Raw genomic sequence first — 17,945 nt, 5'->3', positions numbered from 1 at the left:
AGGCAGTTTTATTTCTAAATGGTGTTTTGAAAATGTGTAATATTATCTTAACAACCTTCTAAACACAACTGGGTTTGTCAGCTGATGAGACAGTTGCACTTTAAAAACATTATTAGGAAACATTAAGTTTTGTTTTTCTTTCCAGCAAACATGGGGTATGTTTTAAGGAGACATGCTCTGTTTTTTGTTACTGCTCTAAAAGCACACTTGTATCTTTTTACACTTAATGCAACAAGAACGTCTGTTGCCAACTAGACCAGATACTCTAATCTGAGCTGGCATGGCCCCAGCTACAGTTCAAGCCAGGCTACTTCTCAGACCCGAGTTTGGCTGAGCTGCAAACTGGAGGTTATTGAACCATGGCACCCACAGTGACAGTGTTTACCAGGGGTTATTTTCACCCCTCCGCCTTGGAGCAGTCAACAGGAGTAATACCTAAACCTGACCTGACTGAAATGGGCCTGTAAAGACAGACTATACTCTTTTAGGTGTCTGCATTTGGAACATATGACCTGAAAGTCGTTGTTTTCCATCTGACGTACAGTCCAGCAAAAGAATCTGCGCGATATGGTTACAAGGCGTTTGCGCATGACGCACAGGACTTATGGAAAGCCTCTTAGGGCTCTCTAAGGTTCTCTCCGGTTCGGGTGTTGACTAAAGCAAAGAAAACAAGGAAAACACAAAGAAATGAGGATAAGCAGGCTGTACGTTTTGCTGTGGTGCCTGTGGAAGAAAGACATGCCTGCCCGAGAGGAGACGCCGTTCAGCCGATGTCCTTGTATAATTGCTATGACACCCAGCTGAGCACCACCATCCCCATCATCCCAAGTTTCACACACATGCACATCAACATGCAGCACACACTTTCCTGCAGCTCGTCGCCTTCAACGAATTCACCGCTCTCCTTCTCTCCCCCCTTTTTTTCTTTCTTTTTTTTTAATCCCCTACGGCCACGATCACTCACAATCAGGGGGATGGTCCTGTCATCCCGATGGATCTCCAGCCGACCGGGGATCACCTTCTGCCCGTGGCCCCTGCCACGAACCTGCGTCGCTGACGACGACGGCGTCGATTGGGGCTTGTTGTCCTGCCACAGGTAATAAAACGTCCCCAGGATCCACGCAACGGTCAGAATCGCGATGGCGTTGGCCCGTATCCTACGCATGGTGAGCCCATATGGAGGGCAGCGGAGGCGAGCACGGCTGGTTCAGGTCTGTCCGCGGCAGAAGGTGCAGCCTCCCCCGCCGGTGATGGGTTGAACCGCAGAGCAGCAGACAGACAGCTTCTATCTCTCCGCGAACAGACTCCTCTGCCGGTTTCTCTCTCTCTCTCTCTCTCTCTCTCTCTCGCTCTCTCCCTCTCTCTCTCTCTCTCTCTCTCTCTCTCTCTCTCTCTCTCTCTCTCTCTGTTGGGATTTGCGCACTGAGCCACGGTCCTAGCGCCGAGTCATGTCATCATCCCCCCACCACCTCCACCTCCACACAACACTAAATTCAGCGCGCGCAGTCATACATAATCATCAATCCTCTATTTACAATGAGAAGGTATCACCCTGTATACAGCAGTCAAGTCAGATGTTTCTGTGCAAACACACAGAAGGAGGAGAGATGTAAGAGATTTGTCAAACATCCAGTGTCCAGTGCATTTGTTAACCAACCTGTTCACTAACGTGTAGACTTTACTCTTTGTGCATGCTAATGAAATATGTGGTGGTTCTGCTTAACCTATTTCCCTTTAAAAGCCCAACATCCCCTTTGTTTGAATCCTCAGCAGATATTAGAGGTCAAACTGATGTCTAAAATAAGCGGAGGAGAGAAAGAACATTTCCTAGCTTCGATTAAACCTTTTATTCATTTTTTATTTCTTTATTTCTTTATTTATTACTAAACTTTATATCCAATTAAATGCATGTGGCAAAAAAATACCCCCTCTCCCCCTTTTTTTTAAATTATGTGAAGCACGTGATTCCACCTTAGCCTAGGCTACTACAAAAATTACAATGAAGTAATAATAACATTCCTCCAGTAAAGACTAACACGATTAATTTTACAAAAGACATATGCCCACCCTTCTAAGCTAATGTGATACTGAACTGCATTTTTTAATGCAAAACATTGTGTTGTAATATTATCCTTTTACTGTTCTGCTAATGAATATTTCTGTCATAACAATTCGTACTTAAATAGGATAAAATATCAGTTTTATGGAAATCTAAAATAAAACAGGACTTGAATTAAATCTTTGGTCATAAGTTAAGTAAATTTATTAGAATCAGTTTATCAATGAGCCTATAATCTCACAAAATTACCCATCAAACTCTCTTGGTGCCTTATTTTCTGTTTACTATATGACAGAAGAAAAGCACTAATTTTACACTGAAAAAAAAAACAAAACCTGATACTAACACATTTTAAGTAGTTTTGCTCCTTTAGGCTCCTTAAAAATTACTGGAGTATCTGCTCACCATTTTATAAAATCAATCATAATATTAATGCATCACTTAAAAAACATGAAACCAAAGGAGATGCAAAGTTGAGATTCTCCTCAAGAAGAGACAAAGCTGATTTAACTTCTTGAGAAAACTGAGGTCCTTTAATGTTTCCTGCAAGATGTTGCGCATCTGTTGGGGCAGCACTTAAAACTAAGGTAGCAGCAAACTAAACAAACAAACAAAGATGGCTGACTCCGTGTTGAAGGCTAATCTGGAGTCCCTGGAAATAATTGTGCAAAGCACAATACAGTACAAGCTTCTGAACACATTGGACAACACTGTACAACCTCTGCATGATTTAGTAATTGAACACTGCAATGTGTTTAGCCAGAGGCTTCTTATCTCTGCTACAACGCCCCAACACAATGACTTCATGCTCACACAGCAATGCAAAAATTGTAGTAATTAAACTGGGAGGTGTGTGATTATCCGACTACCTATCTCGGGTTTAATCTGCCTGATAGTTGTGGACAGTTGGGATAGGCTCACTCAACCCATGGCTTCCCTGAACCAGATTAGATAGGATGATTGAATCAATGAGAAGGATAAACTGACATGTACCAAGCTGATCTCCTAATATGTAAAACAGTCCTTAAAACATAGTTTTATGACCATGACATAATTTTTGTTCTTCTTTTTAATACTAGTGAAGATTAAAATAACTCTATATGTTAAATTATTAGGCAAAAAAAGTCCAGATTTGGAGGCCAGAGAGAAATTTTAGAAAAAATAAAACTTAAACTGTATCAGGAATAGGTGAATGGGAAAAAGATAGTGCTCATTTTAAAGGAACAATCTAAATTTCCTCTATATTAACCCAGCATCCAAACTCTAAAAAAATCTGCACATTTGTTGCAGCAAATGCATGTTTAAATAGTCTCATTATTCTGCTTATGCATTTTAAAGAATGCATTTAAATGAACAGCCCCCAGCTTGTTCAGAGAAAAGGAAGCACTGCAACAGAATTGATTATGGTTAAAAAAGACTTTGCAGCCGCATCAATATTCCGCTCCTCCAGTTAATTCTGGATTTGCAAAGATGACCTCTGTGACTTGTTCAGTGTGCAGATAAATCAGAGGTGTAATAAAACGGAAAGAAGTCAGAATACATTAGAGGAAGAGTAGCCTCTTTAAAAATCCTTGCATGCCTTTAAATGAATATGCACACCAGCAAAGACATCAGAGCAGCACAATATCCCCCAAGAGGCACAACAGAGCCGAGGAAGGTGAACATTTCTCAACTTATTCCCTCTCTGCTACTCGAAACATGGAAACAGCTCACAGGATGAGCTCATCCAACTCCACCTAACAGCAAAATATTGTTTCCTCGCAGCTGAGACCACCACCACGGCATCAGGAGTCAGGAATGCCAAGTTTTCCTCATCAGAAACAGAAGGATAAAGAAACATGATCCACAGGCAGCAGGAGAAAGGCCACATGGAGTAAAATGAGATCAGAAATCCATCTGCAGCTGTGCCTTGTTCGTTCATTATACTACAGTATGATGCATTTAATTTATTTTAATCTAAAACAATCAAAATAGCCCCGTATGTTTCTTTTTCTCTCTGATTTCCTACATTTAACCATAGAAAATTGCAATATGCCTCCTTTTATGAATTTTAGTTGCTTATTAGATGGTAATATAAATAATTTCATGTCATATATACCAGTGATATGCTTTAACAAGTTTTGGGGAATATTTTTTTCAAGTATGTGTATGTGAGTGCGAAATATCAGACATGGTTTGTGTTTAATGATGAGAACATTCATGCAAATGCAGCTGTGCCCCCTCCAAAGATCAGAAGTAGACAAAGAGGGCCACCAAGTCCTGAACAACAACCTGCCACCACGGAGCACAATCCACTGCAGGGACAACCATGCACCCACCCAGAAGACAACAGCCCCAGCTAGAGCTTCTTAGCTCAAACATCACTTTATTTTCTAGAAAGTAGCTACACTGTAAAAACCCAAACTTCAAATTTGTCATCTTAATGGTCCTTCCAAAGTTGGGTTAGCAAATAGTAAGAAAAAAAAGCTGAACTAACTCCAAATGTCATTAGAAAATACTGTGCAATGAAATGAAATTCTTTAGTTGAGACAACTTTGGATAATGATTTTTGCCTCCATAAATTCCACTAAGGACAGTCAGGGTAAAATAGTTGTTCAAGTTTTGGAAATGAGTACATTAGCTAAAGGGTTCAAGCCAGGCCTTACTGTGTGGAGTTTGTGTATGCGTGGCTTCTCTCCAGGTACTTCAGTCTCCTCGTACAGCCTGAAAGGTTGTTCACTTAAAATTCTCCCTATAGGGAATGTGTGTGAGTGGTTGTTTGTCTTTGTGTTGGATCGACTGTTGAACTGTCCAAGGTGTACCTGACTCCAGCCTTTGTAAGGAAATAAAGCAGAGAATCATCAGGAGCACCTATAGGAAGACGAACTGAGAAAACCATGACACAAAAACACCATCAACAACTATATGAAAACATCCCTGTGACTATTGGTGATTAAACATGCCGGACAACACAGTAACTATGTAAGCTTAAATCTCTATCCCAATTTTCTAAACTTTGATTTACCCATTTAATTTATGTTCACGCAACCTAGCTGAGTTAACCCTTTAGGCACTAGAGTTTTTAAAATTTTTAAGGCATATAAATGAGGAAAAATATTGAATATGAACCAGAGTGTATGATGGCAGTAAAATTACTCAAAAAGGCCCAGTTGACTCATCAAACTGTCTGATTCATCTGTGATGCACTTTCTTTATTTTTTTAAATACACGCAGCCATCATCATGGATATGCTACAACAAATTTTTCAGTAGCTACTACTTTTTCAACCCTGCTGCCATTTCCTACATGTGTTGTTTGGGTATGTTATTAATATGAACAGACCCACTGTGATGAAACATCACTTTCAATGTTGCTATATGTGGAGGCAAATATTCTCCTCCAGAAAACGTTTCGATATGTGTTTTCTCTTCAATCCAATCTGCATCATCGACTATGAGCATTGGTGTATTTCAAATGCGATTTCCTCATAAATTAGAGCCCCTCCCCTCCCCTCACCGGTTACATTGAAGATTCACATGTCTGCCATCTAGTGGTGGAAAGTGGTATCACGGTTTAAGCTTTCATTCTCGCCTGGTGCTTGTCACCATTTTGCAACTTTGGCACTTGAAGGGTTAACTTAAAAAAAGTTTGCAGCCGGTTAAACTTTTTTTTTTTTTTTTTTTTAATTCGCTCAACAATTTTGTAGAGTGTACAACCTGACAACCCAAAACTGTGATTTGCTGAGGCGAAGGTTAATAAAGATGCACATCATAAAAATACAGAGGTTACATGATTCATCAACAAAATTAAAATGGCACAAGTTGAATCTTTTGGCCTGACCTACCATATCCATTAAAATGAAAATCCTTGGAACAGAGAAAGAACAATTTCAGCAGTCTCAAGAGCATCAAAAGCTGAAAAGCCCAAACACCCTTTGACTTTATGACAGCCAACAAACTGCCTTCTGTTGCTCAGAAGCCTCTTTGTTGTTAATTTAATCACAAAAATATAAATACACTTTGTGAAACTGAAAAAGCTTAGCAAGCTGGCAGCAGAGGTCCTTACACTGGGTCTGCTGTCTCCCTGTAACTTAGAAGTTAATCTTGCTGTACATGAAAGCCATCCATTCCCCTCTCCTTCCATCTCATCATGCAGACACCCCTCAGCCACTGAGATCAGCCCCACATCCAGCACTTGTATACAGAAAGGAAAGGGCAAAGGGGTTAGAACCACATCTGGCTCAAGGCTGGAAGATATTTGTGTTCATTCATATGGACAAAGCTGCGCCTCTCAAAGCTTTGCTGTCACTGTTATCTTAGCAAAAGACAGTGACGCCCCAAAGCAGGGGGAAAAGTCCCAGCACATTCAGACCTTGAAAGGATAAAAGCATGCAGCAGGAGCTGTGAGGTGTCGGTAGTGGCAGCTTCTTTTGTTAACATGGCACAATCTGACGTATGATTGTGGGTTTGTTTTGTTTTTTTTTTCTCACACTCTGTGGACCTGGCAACACAGCCATTTTATGTCACAGTAATGTCAAGATTAGTGGGTGCAGAGAGGAAACCATGGCTGCATGTAGAGTTTCCAGTAGAGTCAATCTGCTCATGTCGACAATCTGTTTTCCCATGGAAAGACAAAGCTGTACATTCCCATGTCAGCTGTGAACATAGGGTGACTTTGCAAAGTAAAAAAATGCTAGATGGAGAAAAACAACTAAGTCAAATTTTTTAAAAATACATTTACATACATGTGTAAGATTAAAAGTTTCTAGCAACTAAAGATATGTGGAATGTCATCATTTAAAAGAGATTCTGGTCTTGAAAATAGCCTTTACCTAATCCTTTCTTTTAATACAAAAAGAGACAAAAAATAGACCCCTTATTATATAAAAGAACACCTAAAACATTTAATTATTATTACATGTATTCCTTTGCAGAAATACATAATGGCAGCATTTAACTATGTTGTAATGATTGTTGAACAAAAAGCTCGTCCATCACTTTGTACACTTTACTAGTACTGGGTTGGATCCCCAGTTTCCTTCAGAACTCTCTTAATTCTTGCCATCAAAGATTCAACAAAGATTTGGAAATATTCCTCAAAGGTTTTGCTCCATATGGGCATGATGGACTCACACAGTCGCTGCAGGTTTGTCGGCTGCACATCCATGATGAGAATCTCCTGTTCCACCACATCCCAAAGCTGCTTGGATTGAGATCTGGTGACTGTGGAGGCCATTGGAGTCCAGTGGACTCATTGTATGTTCAAGAATGCAGTTAGAGATGATCTGAGCTTTGTGACATGGTACATTATCCTGCTGGAAGTAGCATCAGAAGATGTTACACTGTGGTCATAAAGGGATGGACATGGTCAGCAGCAATACTCAGGTAGGCTGTGGTTGTTAAACCATGTTCAGTCAGTATTAAAGTACTTTAAGTGTGCAGAGAAAATCTCCCCTACACCATTACACCACCAGCAGCCTAAATCATTGATACAAGGCAGGATGGCTCCATGCGTTCATGCTTTTTCCATTTAACTCTGACCCTAGCATCAGAGACTTATCAGACCAGACAACGTTTTTCTGGACATGTTGTGTGTTCAGAGATGGTATTCTGCATAGCTTGGTTGGAACCAATGCTTATCTGAGTTTCTGTTGCCTTTCCATCATCTCATTTTCTGAAAAACAGGCATTTTGGTTCAAACAACTGCTGCTCACTGGATATTTTCTCTTTTTAGGACGATTCCCTGTAAACCCAAGAGATGGTTGTCTGTAAAAATTTGTTTGAACTTCAGTAAGCCACCTTGACCATGTCTTCATGCCAAAATTCACTGAGTTTCTGTCATGTGATTGGCTGATTAGCTATTTGTGTTAACAATCAACTGTACCTAATAAAGTGGCCTTCCCGTTTTCCCTTAAGATGTGATTAAAAATATTTTTTCTTAAAGGTTGGTACTAAAGGGCCCACTCTAGTCAAAGAAAATATCCTCCATACCGCTGCACCACAGGCAGCCTGAACCGTTGATGCAAGGCAGGATGGATCCATGCTTTCATATCGTTTCCACTAAATTCTCTGACCCTACCACTTGAATATGGAGCTGAAAAGGAGATTCAGATTGGAAAACATTTTTCAGTCTTCTTCTACCTGAATCAAATAGCCTTAGTTTCCTGTTCTTAGCTGACACCCGGTATGGTCTTCTGCTGCTGTAGAGGCTTCACTCTGACATGGTATTCTCCAAGGTAGCTCACGCTAATCTGTTTCTTTCTGTTAGTGCTGGAGGCAGTGAGGCTAAATTTCTATCTTCAACTTGTCTGTTAACAAACAGATCTCCATGAAAACAAATAAAAATAAGAGCTACGACATCCTGTGGACACAAATGACAGCAGTGATTGTCATATCCAACAACAAATAGCTCACAAACGTGAACCCTTGGTTGGTCCTTTGACACAAAATAGAAACAAAGTGCAGAAATAATGACAAAAGTAAGGATTTATGCACATTAAAGTTCAAACATGCTCAGACTTTATGCAGTTTTCTGAAGTGTGTGGGTGTGTGTGAACTCTGCTCAGTACTTGAGCAAAAAATCTTAACAAGATGAAGGGTTTCTGTCCTCATCGGGACCTCTGACCTTTTTGTCTTTGAGTGGGTCGTTGTTATGGTAACCAGAAGATCCTGTGGCTGTGTTTGTGTCATGTGGGGACTTTAAACTATTAATACACTGTGCTTCTGTGTGTGTGTGCTTATTGAAGACACTTCCACAGACCATCACCAGCCTTTTTGCTCTAGTAGAATCTCTGCTGGCGTTTCAGACCACTATGTCAAAACGATGAATCCAGTAAGCAAAGGTCCTGAGAAATCCCTGACAACAACAAAGATGAGCAGAGCTCTCAGTACTGGATGCATGTTTGCACACACAATACATGCATGCAAACACTCGTAAGCCTCCATGGAATTCAACAGTGATGATATGATAAATTTGGCCAATTCTCTTGGCTGTAACCCATGATCATCGAGTTCCAAGACGTACATGTTCAGTCTTGTGTGTGCATGCTGTGCAAACACAGAGTGTCAGGAATTCATCTGAGCGTCTGTCCTGATGAGGAAACCCAGGTTTCCCATGATGCTTCACTCCAGACCATATGGGCTGTTAACAACAAGCGCTTTCACAGAGTCAGCTCAGGATAACCTAAACCTTCTTACATCAGGCACATCAAATTACACCCAAAATTGATCTTTTGAATAAAAGGCACTCCTTGTGGGCCTTAAACATACAAGTCACAAGTTCTTATTATCAAACAACTAATTTTTATCCATTAAAATCCTTTAAACCATGCAATATGTGTACTTTTAAAGGTCTAAAGGTTTAAACTACACCTGAATGTGGATGTCGAGGGCAACAAAGCATATCATATAATAATGTATTGATTCATACTATATCAGTGTACATCTAATAATTAAACATTCATAGCTCGGGGCGTTGTAATAACAATTTGTGTCTTTTAGATTACTTACCATCAATACCCTCTCCTTCCTGTTCGATTTCCACACATGCCCTGCTCCTGTGAAGTATTCTAGATGTTACTCATGGAAGCTGTCAGGGAAAATGCAAATGTATAAAGCCTGTTTGCATGTCTGGCTCAGCCCAAGTCTCACTGTGACAAGTAAGTCTCCAAACGAATGATTGTATTTTGAGGACTAGGAATAGTGTTCCTCCAGAAAAAGGGGACAGACACTGACACTGTTCAAAGAAGCAAAAGTTTAATGAACTTGTGGTATAAATTAAATTAAATTAAATTAAATTAAATTAAATTAAATTAAATTAAATTAAATTAAATTAAAAATTCTTTAGGTTTAAATTAATTAGAATTTATATTTTATATAATCGTTTCATTTTTTATATATTCATTATTATTAGAATTTAATTTAATTTAAGTCACGTCATTAAGTCATTATTTTTAGTCACGTTAACCACAGGATTCACCCAGTACGATCACTAAAGCTTACTTAAAAAAAGATGTTACTTCCATTTAGAAACAAGATTTTCCTTTTTTTTATCATATCTATCTATCTATCTATCTATCTATCTATCTATCTATCTATCTATCTATCTATCTATCTATCTATCTATCTATCTATCTATCTATCTATCATGCGCCTATGCATGAAATCTGCATGGTAACTTTTTTAACTTATCTTGCTTTTAATCATTTTAATGTAATTTATTATTTCATTGCGATTATGTGTTGATGCCTTTTACTATTTCTAAATATCTGTAATGCCTTTGTTTTATGTAAAGCACTTTGAATTGTCCTGTACATGAAATGTGCTATAGCCTACAAATAAACTGCCTTGCCTTGCCTATATACATTTTTTTTTTTTTTTTTTTTTCAAAAAAATATTTCAGCCGGGTTGCTGTGCGAGAACACAAATTCCTGGAGCATTCACTCTTCTAATAGAAAAGGTGGTTTCACGCATGAACACTTGAGATGTGTGAGAAAGTGTTCACATGTACACAGTGTGATATTTATTCTGCTTGATTCATGTTGAAGGGGCTCTAGAGATGGATGACATGATGTAAAAGTTTGTATGAGTGGCTGTAATTCTGTTGAGAAAACAGATGTAAATAAGGATTTAGCTGAGTTCAGTCAAAGATGGTGTATTTTGACAAAATAATCCTGAATTCAAGTGAACCTAGATTTTTTTGGCTTTTCCTAGAAATTTTAACCACATCTGGCTGGAACTTACTCTACAGGATTTAGTTGTCTAGAGTTCTTTATAGCAGCACATCTTTAGTTATAATGTGACTGTTAATAAAATAGTCCATTTCGTGGGCCACATCCATATGTTTTGCAAAGCTAAAGTGTCTCACATATTCAAATGGCTCCCAATGATCTGTTTGAAGGGCTGGATAATCTGATTATTTTCTTCTGAAGAACTTGGCATCAAAATTTAATAAAAAAGCTTTTTATGACTCATATTTATTGGCTAGTCCTTTGGTTAGTCATCAGCAATAAAAAGCCAAACCCCAAATCTTAGACTTCCACAGCTTTTTATTTTTCTCTCTTCTTTTCTCCCTGCATTATTATTTTAGCTTTATGTTAATATGTGCAACTGTTCTCTTAATCAGTCTCTTGGTGACAAAGTCTGTTTTCCAAATGATGACGTCTGATGGAACAAAGTATCATCTGTTTTCTTTCAAGTGGATCTACTAGATGGGTGGATCTCCAGGATGCAGACAATTGTGGAAATAAAATCACAGAGGCCATATGTTACATACAAGTGTTGTGAGAGCTCTGTTAATCTTTATTGCAGATAATTGTTGGCAAAAGAGGCAACACATCCTGCTGGAGCCAAGCCAACAGGATCAACCAGGAGCAACCGATGGCCAATATGTCACAAGGCACATATTGGATGAGGAAAACAGTTATCACAACAGAACTACTAAATACTTATAGCAAGAAAACACAGGGAAGAACTAAAGGTGCATTTTCTTTCACTTCTGTTGCTTATGTTTGAGGGCAATATAAAATAATCACCAGGCCTTAAACTGAGGTAAACAGAACCACAGATGAACAACACTACCCCTCTCCAAGGAGTTCCTCGGGGATCTGTACTTGGTCCGAACCTTTTCAAAATTTACATTAATGATTTTGCACATGCTGCAAGTAATTCTTAGGTTTATCTGTATGCAGATGATGCAATTTTGTACACCTCCAGTCCATCCCTGAACACTGCCCTGACTTCCCATTTTTTTTTGTTGTTGTCCTGTCCAGCATCATAGCAAGCAAAATGATAATCTGGTTGCTGTATCGTGCTGAACAAATTTGCTCTGCCAAGGGGAGGCCTATGGGTAAGGCTCCTCTTGATAATCTGATTTATTTATTTATTTATTTACTTTGAATCAGGGAATCTATGTAATCTTGCTGGACCTGACCGGAGGGGACAGAAAGAGATGGAAAATAGCAAAAAAGATGCAAAAGGGAAAGAAGAAAGGAGACAAAAACATCACAGACAGATGGAAACGACCCTTCAATCCACACCATCACCAGACAACAAATTGTTACACCTGTACATGAACACACCAGAAAATTTCCTACAGCTTTTACAAAAAACAAAAACACAAAAAACAAAGAAACAAAAAAAAAAAAAAACAACAGAGCTGCTAGTCATTAAGAGTTTTTAAATAATAACCAAATCAAAAAGACATATCATGAAAGTAGCATAACAGCGACCAGATACTAACTCACAGGAAAAATTTAAAAAAAGAATAATTTCTTAGTAAATAAACCCACTGGACAATTCAGTGACTGTGTCAGCATGCAGAGCATGAGGAATAAGGAGTGATCAGTGATGAAGAATGGTGAGTGAGATCGTCTAAATGCGACCACGCCTCTACGGAGGTCAGAGGCAGACCAGGGCAGCCCAGAGACCCAGGCCCTCAGCAGCAGCCCCGGAGCACTAACCCAAGCTACCCCACCACGAAGACGACTTCAGCCCCACCCGAAGGGCGGCAGAGGAAAGCCCCAGCAAGAGCCCCCCACGGTCTTGGGGCACAGGTCCCAGTGGGCCAAGATCGGCAGCCGCCGGCCCCGCCAGGGACCAGCCACCCAGTGCAGCCCAAGCGAAGGGCCCAGGGCCCCAGAAGCCCAGAGGCAGCCGCCCCACCCCCCAAAGGCAGAGGGCCCACACCATGCCTAGGAGGATCAGGCCCCAGACAACCACCAGGCCAGCACACACCCCGATGTTCCAGCCGCACACCCCAGGAATCAGGGTGCCATCGACCCCTCCCCCCACCCCCCACCTACTCCAATCTGCACCCCATGTAACCACCACACTCACACCCTCCTCTGTGCCGTACCCACAAGTCACCATCACACAGTCACGTCACACATAACCCACTCACCATGCCCCGTGGGGGACACCCCAGGTGGACCAGGGGTAACGGGCGTGAGAGGTCCCCAATACCCTCTCCCTCCCCGCTCCTGACTGTTTATGTAGTGTGTGTTGTTTGCAATTAAAACTGAGGGGCAGTGACCGCAATGAGCCAGGAGCCGGGCCACCTAAGTGGCCCCGCCTGACATGCACTGCATGACATGCCCCCCAGGTGTTGTTTGTGTGTTGTGTTTCTTGTGTTTTGGTGTCTAGGTGCAATTAAAACTGAGAGGTGAGTCGCCATGGGGTGCATCCAATAAGAAGCAAACTTCCCTCTGGATGTTGAGCCTCTAGTGGCATTAGGCACCCCCGCTCCCCAAGAGGTCCCCCAGGGCAAGACAGGCCAGGAGAGGCCGCCCCCCACAACCGGGCCATACAGGGATGCCCTGACTTCCCTACAACACAGTTTCAACAGCTTGCAGTTTGCTTTCACAAACCTTCCTCTTTTCTTAAACACAAGTAAAACTAAATTAAGGATTTTTTTGTAGAAATCTTCCACAGATCAAATGCTCTCACAAAATTCTCTCTCTGTAGGGTTCATTAACACCTACATGTACCAGGGTGTCTGGTTTGACAGTTCCCTCTCCTTATATGTGCACATCAACACCTTGCTTTCCAAAATACATCCAAGATTGTTTTTTTTGTACCATAATTAATCCCCTTTTACCCACTCTGCAAAGCCCTTGCTGGTTAAAATGTCAATCCTTCCCATTCTTGATAAAGGTGACATTTTCTATGGACCTCCTTCTAAGAGTCTTCTCCATAAACTGGATCATTTATCACATTATCATTTACATTGTTGCTAGCTCTCATTTCAAACCTCACTGTGATCGAAATTCTCTTGCTAATTGGTTATTACTTCATTCCCGTAGACCACGGGCACTCAATTCAGTCCTACGAGGGCCGGGTCATGCAGGTTTTCAATATTTCCCTGCGCCAACACACCTCACTCATATTATTAAATCATTGTGCAGAACTTGATTTGTTGTTGGATCCATTTAATTTGAGTCAGGAGTGTTGGAGCATAGAAACATTGAAAACCTGCAGCCCACATAGGACTGAACTGAGTAAGCCTGTCTTAGACTAATCCACTGGTATTACTTTATTTATAAAATCTAACTGGTAAAACCCCTGTTTACCTCATCCCTTTATTCATTACCCATAACAGTAACTAAATTATCCTCCAGTATATACATTAACTTGTGCATCCCAATAGGTTGGCATCCTTTAACCATCTCTCTTTGCAATTTGCTGCTTCTAATGACTGGAAGCAGATACAACAAGCTAAAACTCAACTCAAGCTCCTTAGACTTTTTGGAATCATTGTTTCATTGCACTTTCAATGTTGTTTTCCTTTTAAAGAAATGGTGCATAAACTTGTGTTATTGCTATATGTTATGCTTACATGTTATGCTGACATGAAAAGAAAATTATTTTAAACTGACTTTTTAATATGTAATTAAAATTTTTATAAAAAGCTATATATCTAATTTTTCTTGGTCTGTTTTGGTCTGTTGGTTTTGTTTTGTTAATTTTTTCTGTGTCATGTTTGTTATAATTGTTGTTAAATGTTCACTTCAATGCTGTTTGTATGCTAGAAGAGATGATAATAGCAGCAGTCACATTATAACAGACCAGGCCAACTCATGTTGCCAGACTATTACAGCAGCTGTTTTTAGACTGATTCCATTTTTCATCCAAGTCAGAAAAGACTATAATCACCTGAATGAAAGCAGCAACAAAAAGAGCAACATCTCTCCTCATGACATCATTGGCATCATGATTTTCTGGGTGTTTGCACAAGTAAGGACTATAATAAAAGAACCAGGGAGTATTTTTCTTCTTGCTAGCTGAGCAGAACATGAAGAGGTGGATGGGCTGAAAGAGGGTCAGCTCCTGCTTGCCTGCAGCTTCCAACTGGAACGTCTTTTCCATTTCCACACTAGTGCACTTTTCCAAGACATTACAGCATCTTGGTACTGTAAACACACACTCTCTCACACACACACAGTCAGAAAGAGAGCCATAATCATTCGCCACATTATGAATTATTCAGTGTTTCTCTCAGCCTCATGGACACTGCTTTTCAAGGTCTCTGGGGACCTTCGCACAATCACATTGGATCTCTCTGTGTGCACCAGCAGATATGTTGGATTTATACTGGTTTTGGCCCTGTTCTCAGACTTAATCCTGTATCCCTGCCCAGACCGAGAGAGTCATTGGAGCCATCAGAGACCCTGATGTGAAAAGCAGTTTACATCTTTAACTGTGACGGTTTGAGAGTTGCTGATCAAGTCGGGCTGTTGTGGTTCTGTTGCTCCAGCTGGATCAGTTCATAGTAGGAAGACCATTTGTCCATTTTTAGTGGGAGTATTCTCTGGTGTCTCAGCAAGGATTATAGGGCACTGTGGGAAAAATCACATGAGGATGCTTCTGCATTTTCTCTTTGGTTTTTATGTTTTAAAAAACAACACAACATGCTCAGTTTTAAGACCTGCTGCAGACCAGATTATTATTTACCCCTTATGGCCTGATACATAATAATAAAAAATGAAAGTGGTTGTATTTTCTTTCTTACTTTACTTTCTCTGGTACATTGCACTTTGTCATGTTTTCAGACTACTAGTTAAACTGGAGCATAGATCCTTCACTAGAGTACCTTTTTTTGAAGAAAAATGCTGTTTTAAGAGGAGAGAGGTCTGCGAGGGACCAAGTGGAGATAGATTTATGTGCTATTCAAGTTCTCCTCCAAGTGGACCTACTCAGGGTTTAAATAGCCTACTTCTCCATTCACTTATTGCCTTTGCTCCTACTTGCAAGGCAGATGGATTCTGGTGAGATCCATGAGATTGCATTTAAAACAGTATTCATCTTTTCAAGCTCCGAACCATCTGTTTGCAGTTGCAACGCATAAAATGGAACCAATCAGCATCCTGCAGTGGTTCTGTGCTGGTTGACAGTTCATTGGTTCACTTTAGAATTCGTAAAGATTTGATACTTTTTATAAGTTTGCAGCTTTTTCATTATTGCAGTCTTTATTTATTAATTTATTTCCAACCTTTACTGGAAGTATAAATGATTGTTTGCATGAAATTTAATTGCAGGAAAATTATGAATCATGAATATTTTCATTACATCAATCAGTTTAAATGAAATATTCAAATGAAATTTGAAAATGACCTTTTTTTATGACTTTGTTTTTCAAATAAGAAAAAAAAAAGTACATTAAGAGAGGTAAGAACATTAAGTTGCTATGATTGGCACAATGAGACATTTCATGTAAACAAAGTATGAAACAAAAGGATATGTCTATATCATGTCTAGGGACTTATTTTATCCCATGAGAACATAAAAATAAAAATATTCCCATACTAAAAAATAAATAAAATTCCCTTCAATCTGTTATTTTCATAAAATCAGGTCTAAACTTTTTAACATAATTTACCCACTTTTCCCAACATTGTTCAAAAATGTCCATCTTTAAATTCAGAGAGAAGGTAAATCTCTGGACACATCTAATCAGTTATCTACGGCTGGTCCAGCAGACATCATCCATTTTTTGGTCAGAGCTTGTTTCCCTGCCACCAACAGTATATTCTACATATATCTATCACTTCTGGAGGAATGCTGCCCAGATTGGCCACTTTGAAGGCAAAATGAATCTGTGTATTGAAAATGATCTGCATAGACTTATGGATTTTTCTCCAGTAGTTTCTGATATTTGGACAATCCCAGAACACATGATAGTGGTTTCTTTTTGACACTATTCCACCAGCATTGAGAGTGGATGTTTTGGTAGTGTGCTTTCATAAAAGGAGTGATGAAGAATGTGGCAACATTTTTCCACCCATACTCTCTCCACATGTGAGATTTTGTGCATTTCCATTGGGCTTCACAAATGTCCCGCCATTCATCGTCTGAAATTGACTTGGTTTCCTTCTTTCTCCCACCTGGTCTTTACACATTTAGTTGAGTGGACTTTTAAATTGTTTGAAAACTTGTATTATTAAGTAATGAATTTATGTTTTGTTTGTAAAAGTTCCTTAACTGTAAATATCTGAGAACTCTTCTTTTGGACTTTGAAAACTCATATTTACTTTTTTTTTATGATACAGCACAGGGAGGTAATGCCTTTTTAATACATAATTTGAATCTTTTGTCCAGTTTGTTTGAAGTCAGAATCATATGCTCCCCAGCTCAAGGTTTAATATCTTCTTTTAATCTCTGCTCTTTTATGACTTCTCTCCGAACTCTCAATGCTGATTTTACCCATCGGTTTTCTATATTATCTATTGTATCCTTACAAGTTTTTATCTGACAGCCTGTAAGCCGGGTATCATCTCACATTCTACATCTTTCGTGCACTGGGTTGGCAGCTTGTCTCTCGGATCCAGAGGCCCCTCTGATCTTTGCAGGGCCCTGGTCGCATTTGATCATTCATCACTGATCACTATTCATTCCTGATATTTGCCCCACATTGACTAAAGTCACAGTCATCCTGTGGGTTTAACCACATGTTGCTGATTTTGTTGTTTAAACTGATTTTTTTTTCCCCAGCTTGTCTTTTTAGAGGTGCTCCCGATGATTGTCAGCTTTGTTTTCTTCTAGATATTGCAGGTTGTTTTCTGTTTCCCTTACAGGTGCAGCAACTGGTTGTTCAGTTTTTCATTCAGCAGCTGATGCGGTTGCTTTCTGTCTGTTTTATCCTCGTCTCCTTTTTCTTCTCTTCCCTCTTTTTCTCTTCTGTCAACTCTCTTTTCTTTTGCCTCCCCCATCCTCAGCCCACCCCCCTTGTAAGATCCAGCATTAATATGTAAATTCAGCAACTTAAAAATAAAGAATATTTAAGTTTCAAGCGGGGCCTCATATTTATAAAGCTCCTCTTGGCAAAACAAATTTGGTGCAGCACAGCAGCATGACCATTACTTTGCTTGCTGTGATGCTGGACAGGACACGGTAAATGTCATCTGTCAATCCAC

The 17,945-nt window shown here is 39.7% G+C and overlaps 1 protein-coding gene across 1 annotated transcript in view; it reads right to left on the bottom strand.

The window, feature by feature from the left end:
* The window catches only part of galnt16 (UDP-N-acetyl-alpha-D-galactosamine:polypeptide N-acetylgalactosaminyltransferase 16), a 32,765-nt gene extending 31,453 nt beyond the window's left edge, over nucleotides 1-1,312 (bottom strand). Inside the window, exon 1 of the mRNA XM_041971824.1 lies at nucleotides 965-1,312. Coding sequence (XP_041827758.1) covers nucleotides 965-1,165 — 201 coding nt within the window. The 5' untranslated portion in view covers nucleotides 1,166-1,312. The remainder of the gene's footprint in view (nucleotides 1-964) is intronic.
* Nucleotides 1,313-17,945: the final 16,633 nt, after the last annotated feature.

Source organism: Melanotaenia boesemani, chromosome 20, assembly GCF_017639745.1.
Source record: "Melanotaenia boesemani isolate fMelBoe1 chromosome 20, fMelBoe1.pri, whole genome shotgun sequence".
Lineage (NCBI taxonomy): Eukaryota > Metazoa > Chordata > Actinopteri > Atheriniformes > Melanotaeniidae > Melanotaenia > Melanotaenia boesemani.
Note: the sequence above shows the minus strand (reverse complement) of the source record. Positions and strands in the feature narration are given on the sequence as shown.